Raw genomic sequence first — 7,075 nt, 5'->3', positions numbered from 1 at the left:
TTTCACAGGAACCTTTCACAGGAACCAAAGGCAGAGAAATATTAATTTTCCAACTTTTTTTTTAGGGGCCCTGTGGGCCAGATAGACTGGCCTTGCCTGCGGGCCATATTTTGCCCACCCCTGTAGTAGAGCTAGGGTTGCCAACTCTGATCTATTCTGGGAAGTTTTATCACATGACATAATGACATAAATGACTGATCTACTGTACTCTAAAACTCACTATGGAGCCATCGTTTTGCCTTTGGTGGAAATAAGGAGCATCATATGAATCTTAATTTCATATTTTAAGCATGCTGCATAAAGAAATAATACCGCAAAATCTTAAGTTGTAATGTGAATCTTATTTTTAAAAAGCGAGATCCGGTTAAGGATACTTTGCTTGTAAATACACGTTTAAATGTTTGTGGGTCTGCATGCATGTGTGTGTTAATTTAAAAATACATAAAATTAAATAACATTCTAATACCATTATTATCACAACACCAATATGCCCATGAAAGACAATGCCAATGTGCCCATGAGAGAACACCAACACACCTGTGTATATCAGTTATGGATTATGGTGCATAGACTTTACATCAGGCAGGCAAATGCACATGACTATTACTTTTTAAAAATCCAGTGTACTACTGTATAAATTGGATTCAACATTTAATATTTGTTTTTATGAATGTCCTATCATTCATCTCCCAGGTGACACTCAGCAGTCTACTGGAAATTCATAACTAATTCCTGTAGACTCCAGGGCAGTCTTGGAAGGTTGGCAACCCAGATGGAAAAAGGTATTCAAAGGGATTTTCATGTCTCTTTGGGAAAGAGAGTAAAGCCATTCTTCCTATGACTGCACAGACATGAGACACAAAGCATCTGACATACAAAGACAGAATCACAACAATTTAATAGATAATGCCAATCCAGAAGAAAGGAACAGGTTAGCAAGTCAACAGTTCCTGCCTGAGTGGTTACTTAATGTTAACTTTCATAAGACCACAAACTCCCTTGCCTACAATCAGTCACTGCTGTGACTATCTGCTGTTCCTGTCTTAATATACTAGTTAATATAATATACCTTAATATACCAGTTAATAGAAATCTTCAGTTTACTGTGGTCATGCATTTGACAGCAGACATCACAAAACACTTAAAAATGTGCATCTTTAAACAACTGAAGGACTGGGTAAGACTTCAATTCTAAACTAAGCTTAAGAGAAGCTGCTAAGATTTTGAAGCTTTTAGCTGTTTAAATTGATGCAACCTTAATTAACTTTTTTGCAAATGTATAAGTATTCAATGAATAAATTTTCCAGATTTGTCAGGCACTGAATACCAGCTCTGAAATTTCATCATATACCAATCATAAATCCAGATACAAGAAATGGCCAAAAGAGTCAAAATTTATGAGCAATAAAAACAATCTACCACTGAAGCAGGTTTATTTTCTGTAGCCATTGACTCGCCCAGGTTATTGTATATTCCCCCTCCTGGGAGAATCAAATTTTCCTAGAAAGCCTCTTGATCGCACCCTTCTTTAACAATGGGGCATGTGAACAATTCTGGTCTGGAACTGGGTAGCAATTCTAAATATATGATGCTTCCGGGCCCTTTTTAATGCACCTATTCAGTGCCTGATCTTCACATGCTTACACAGAAGCAGAGTAACTAACTCAGTAACTAGGCTGGGCTCCAGGGATTGTTTACATCACAGCCAAATTTACTGAATAGGACTTAGAAGGAGGGAGAGAGGTATGGGTGGAGGAGAGAGGACTGGGATGAGGACAAAAAGCAGCACACCCCACCTAAGCTGCACTTCTGGGATGTTTTTGCTACCAGTGAAGCTGAACACAAACCAATCCTGACACACATTTATCCAATTCCTAATTTACATTTCAGCATTTATATTTACTTTTTCATTTTACATTTTACTTTACTTGTCAGTAATGAAATTAGACTAGTCAATTCCACTTTTTCATACCCTTATGCAGGTCTGCTGTTTTGGGTTTTCAACACTGCAAAGGAACTCTTTCATACAAAACAAAAACCTCACAGAAGTGCTTAAAAACACCACCACCACAAAGACATTTGTATTCATACCTGGCTTGTGTAAAAGGCTATATTTACGTTGAAAACCAAGCCCACCTGATTTCTCGGTCATCCTCCAGCAGCTGCAGTTTGTAATAGGAATTGGTTCCTTTGACAATATCTACCAGGCCAAGAGTGGCACTGTAGATTTTACCACCTTTTTCAAAGACGTGAGCGGAGTCCTCCAAACCTAGGAAGAAGAGCAGTGAATTAAAGCCAAGACAACGTTGTCATTTTGAGTCTCCTTTCCTTCTTACATGGACACACACTTAAACAGATGTTAAGACATACTGGAATACTATGGAGATAAATAAAAAACCCCAAAACACAGAAAGTTTGTTACTCCCTCAGCAGGAGAAAGCCACAACAAATGTAACATTTCACCAAGCAAACATTCTTTACAAAACTACAGGGCAGGTACCATGCAAGGGAAATGCTCAGGTACCCCACTGGGATGTGAAGAGAATTCATTTCTAATGTCAGGTTTCTCAGCATTGTTTCTGCAAAGGATACTTTAAAAACAAAATGCCACAGGACTTGGTGAGAACTACTTTAAGAAGCTCTTATCAGTGCTTGACCTTTAGTGGTTTCATTTTAGAAACTGTGACTAGAAACCAGATAATTGGTCCTGAACAGCTCAGCGATCTTCAAGAGCAACTCTTGCTCTCCACATTAGAGTGCAGTACCAACTACTGACACCCAAAGTGCAGCTCTGTGCTTCAAGCAAAGAGCTCTTCCTGCTAGACCTGTAGTTTCTGCAGGTGGTGCTTATGTATTCTTGCTGAAGCAGCTGCTTCACCACCTGAATTAAGAGCCTCAGGAGTATACTTAAAAATGAGGGCTACACTGGAAAAAATCTGTGGCCTGAATGTAAATCATTTTCACATCTGTAGTGTGAGGTCAAGACTTTATTATAAAAATCCTAGGGTGTCACTAGGCTGCACTGTCAATAAGACTAAAACTTCCCACCAGAAGTCTCCACCATTTCATAGACAGTTTTCTACAAGCTGACCTTCAAAATGAACAAGGCATTTGCACTGATAAAGGATCCTGGAGTGGCAACTGGTTTTCTGCACTCACCAGAATCAGGATCTACGGCTGCTCCTCCTTTAACTGTCAATTTCATTTTCTTTTCAGACTTGCAGGTCCCTGGAAGAATAGAAGATGGGAAGACCTTCATTTTTTAATCTGATGAGTCAGGACTGTCTGGTTGTAGACAAAGAACACTACTTGACTCAGTGGTCAAGTTCTTTAAAAGACTTTGTGTAATGTTCATCTTGACTGGCTTTATATTAATGGATTCATCTGCATGGATATACTATTCTGCTAAAGCAAGATAAGAAATCCAATGCTGTTTGAGTCTTAGTGACACTGTCCTCCATCTAATTTAACTCAAGGATGTCAGTCTACTGAGATGATACCCATCTTCTCCCTTCCTGCTCAATCAAGGGGAATACATTAGAGCTATTTGGCTGGAAGTTTGGTAGGTATTAGCCACTACAAATTAAGCTGCATGTATCCGTTTAAATTAGATGATTAAGACATTGAGATTCTTAGAATTCTATTTCTGTGTCTAGACTGATAATATAACATTCAACCATATGGCAGACACAAATTCTAGTGGCCCTCAATTCTGAAGAAACCACTGGCTGGAAGGTCTGTGGGGGCAACATATTCACAAAGTAAATAAATAAATGGAAGAAGGCAGCATCTGGTAATTTTGCTGAGCCACTCCCTGCAGACAGATCAGCACTAACTGTTAGGACTGTGTGAAGCTTTGGTCCTCCAATTCAATTCGGCAGAGATTTGGTGGCTGAATCTCCAAATCCGAATAGAATCAGAGGAGCCTTTAATCTATCTGAACTGAATCGGAACCCTTCAAATTGATTTGGAAAGATTCGGCGATTCAAACAGACACAGCTTTAAATGTTTTTTCTACATACTTCTAGGGAGCAGGTGGCTTGTGAACGCTGCAGCGATGGGGCGCATGGAATATCCCACAGAAGCGTGGGGAGCTCCCCAGCGCGCTCAGCAGCAGACCCAGAAGTGGACCAGAAGCACTTCTAGTCCACTTCTGGGTCTGCTGGGAAGCACGCAGGGGCCTCCCCCGCCCCCATGGATGGGCGACTGATGTCTCCTGGGTCTAGGAGGGGGGCCATGGTGCTCACTGGGTGCTGCCAGGTTGGGGGGGTATCCCCACTGTCTACCACTGCATGGGGGCTCTGCACGAGCCCCCTGATGCGCTCCCCCCCCCACTCCCCCAGCCCCCACCGTGGCTGCCATGCTTGGGCCAGCTCTGGCCCTTAAGAAAAGAGAAAAGCCCCAGGACTCAGTGCTCCTGCAGCAGCCTCAGGGGGCCGCAGGGATCACCCCCACCGCAGGAGTGGTGAGTGTGGGGTTTTCTTGGGTGGTTTTTTTTTATTTCTTGTGGGGCACCTGGGGGGGGGAGGTCATGCAGTGTGGGGCAGTGGGGGGAAGCAGCAATTGCTCCCCTGCCTGGCAACACCTGCTGAGCTGGGGCTTTTTTCCCCCCCCCGCAAAGAGCAGGGAGCTGGGGCAGGTGGGACAGCCATTGCCAGGCTGGGGGGGATGGGCCTGGCTGATTCAGAGATTCGGCAGGAACCGAATCTCTGAATCAGATTCAGCTGAATCGATTTGGGACAGTGATATGAGTCACGGAATCGAACCACTGTCCCCCAAATCGGACGAATCTGAAGCGAATACTAGCTGTTTTGCACAGGCCTACTGTTTATTAGTCTCATAATTGTCCCGTGACCTCAGCACCACAAAGTACTGATCTCCCTTCAGTATGTGTTCAGCTCTTGCACATTAGCTAGAATGCTGGTTCACTAGGTTGAGTCATACATTTAACCTGTTTGAGATGTTCAACACGGTGGGTTCATCTACACGAGATGCTTACTGAAGAGCTGCCTAATTAGCTCCACAGCAACCATCACTACCTACACAACTGATGCTATTAGGCCAGAGTAAAGTAATTTACTCTGCGATAGGATAGTACTGCACAACACAGGTACTATTATACAGTAGAGATATTTAGTGTGCCAGGTGTAGATAGTGATCAGAGTTGGCTGGGTCACAAGGGTCCAACAGTGCAGGGTTGCCTGCTGATTAGCCCCTCCACAGCAAGGTGAGACAAGCAGGAGCAGCCCCAGGGTAGCAGGCTGAGTCCCCGGGCTCCCTGCCAGCCAGGACTGCACCACCCTGGTTTCAGCATGCTGTAGTCCCGCACGAACATGTAAATGCTGCACCCAGGAGCAATAAACTCCAGTGCAAACGGTACCGGAGTTTATGGCATCAAATTAATTTCACATGTAGACACGCCCAGTAAGTTGAACATCCCAAACAGCTTTTGTAGTTTCCGTCTTTGATCCTGCCCATCGCTTAGATGGGTGCTGCCATTAATAACGCATACAAAACACGGAATATCTGAGGCAAGAGCGAGTTGGAAGGGAACATGTTTCAGAAGGGAGTTTAGAGGAGTTAATGCCAGCCTTGCTTCAGAGTTCCATTACTTGAAGCAACTCAGGAAACGGGTGAGCCTGGACTATATCCCAAGCACTCCCGTCACGTTTATAACATGTTCCCTTGAGTGCTCTCAGATTCTCATATACATAGCATGCTGTAGAAGCACAAAGCAATATTTAAAAACACACCGAACTGAGCAGAGCTGTGGAAAAAAAGGTCTGTTGCTATTTTCACCTTGTTCTTCCTTGACTTTTCCAGCACTCTTCATATTTGGGGGCCCACTGGACTTTCCTCCCACAGTTGTCTCCATGTTCTCCTGCTTCACCTCTGCACCCCAGGATGAGAGCTCATGTACTGACAGCAGTTCCCGAAAGCCTTTGCTGGAGGATTTCACATCCTTGAGAAACTCTTCTGAAACCACTCGGACTTTTGCCTCCTTCACTTCTTCCATCTTCTTGTTCATTTTCTCAACCTCCTCTGTCAAGAAAGGGAGGGGGAGGAAGGAGGAAAGGGATAAAGAGCAATTCTAAGTTCTCTAAAGCGAACACAAAAGAAAGCACAGAGCCCCGTCTAAAGGACTCCAAGCACAGCCTCGCTGTTGAGAGCCAAGGTATTCTAATGTTATAAAGCACTCTGAAGTGTAGTTCTCCATATACCACACCCTGCCCTATACCTGGGCTACCTTACTTTACATTGCTTTTCAAGCCCTGCCTCGCCACTCAGCTGAGGCAGGGGCTAGGTGGGAGGTGACCTCAAGACACCTGTGGTAGCACAGGCAACAGCATCCCAGACACTCCCCCTGCACAGATGTGAACATTTCCCCCCTGGCAATGACAGGCACAAGACTGCAACTTTGAAGTGACTGGGAATTTTGCCAGTGACCATGAGAGTAGCATCGTGGCCTGAGCCCCCAAGCTTAGGCACCAGCTAGAACAAACACCTGGTGAACGCTGTGTGTGTGTGTGTGTGTGTGTGTGTGTGGGTGTGTGTGTGTGTAAATACTCCTGCAGAGAAGGTGGGGGGAATTAGGGAGTCATCAGGGAAGGAGAGAAGGTGCTGCTGACAGCTCTTGCTGCTTCCCTGAAGCAGACAATGGAAGAATTCTGTATTTCCACAAAACTTCAGCTCCCTTGCCCTGACCTATGGCACATTTTTCTCTCTGTTCTAACTAATGTTCCATCTTTGGGGTGACCATGCCCCAGGACAGTCCCAAATTTTGAAGGCCAGTTCTTGCTGGTCAGCGAAAATTAAAACAAATATCCCAGAATCGCAGGGGTGCAGTCCGGGAGGGAGGCAGAGCAGCATGGTGCGCCAGGTAGCTCAGCTCCGCTTCTTTGGCAGACTTCACCTACACTCCTGGCCACCAGCCTTTACTGCTACCCTCAGCAGTGCCGCTTACTTGAGGGGCAGGGAACAATGTCTCAGCTGTCCCAGTTTTCCTTACGGTCACGCTATCTGCCTGCCCCTTCCTTGTTCCTATCCTTTACCCCAGATAGTCGCACTCTCAACT

At 44.7% G+C, this 7,075-nt stretch overlaps 1 protein-coding gene across 1 annotated transcript in view; it reads right to left on the bottom strand.

Annotated features, from left to right (window-relative positions):
• Window positions 1-7,075, bottom strand: part of PARP1 (poly(ADP-ribose) polymerase 1) — a 62,019-nt gene that overhangs the window by 17,858 nt on the left and 37,086 nt on the right. The window contains exons 11-13 of the mRNA XM_014524903.1: window positions 5,800-6,042; window positions 3,160-3,228; window positions 2,137-2,269 (exon numbers count right to left, since the gene is read on the bottom strand). Of these exons, the coding sequence (XP_014380389.1) occupies window positions 2,137-2,269; window positions 3,160-3,228; window positions 5,800-6,042 (445 nt within the window). The remainder of the gene's footprint in view (window positions 1-2,136; window positions 2,270-3,159; window positions 3,229-5,799; window positions 6,043-7,075) is intronic.

This window comes from Alligator sinensis, unplaced genomic scaffold, assembly GCF_000455745.1.
Source record: "Alligator sinensis unplaced genomic scaffold, ASM45574v1 scaffold138_1, whole genome shotgun sequence".
NCBI lineage: Eukaryota > Metazoa > Chordata > Crocodylia > Alligatoridae > Alligator > Alligator sinensis.
The sequence above is the reverse complement of the archived record's forward strand: the minus strand, read 5'-3'. Positions and strand labels throughout refer to the sequence as shown.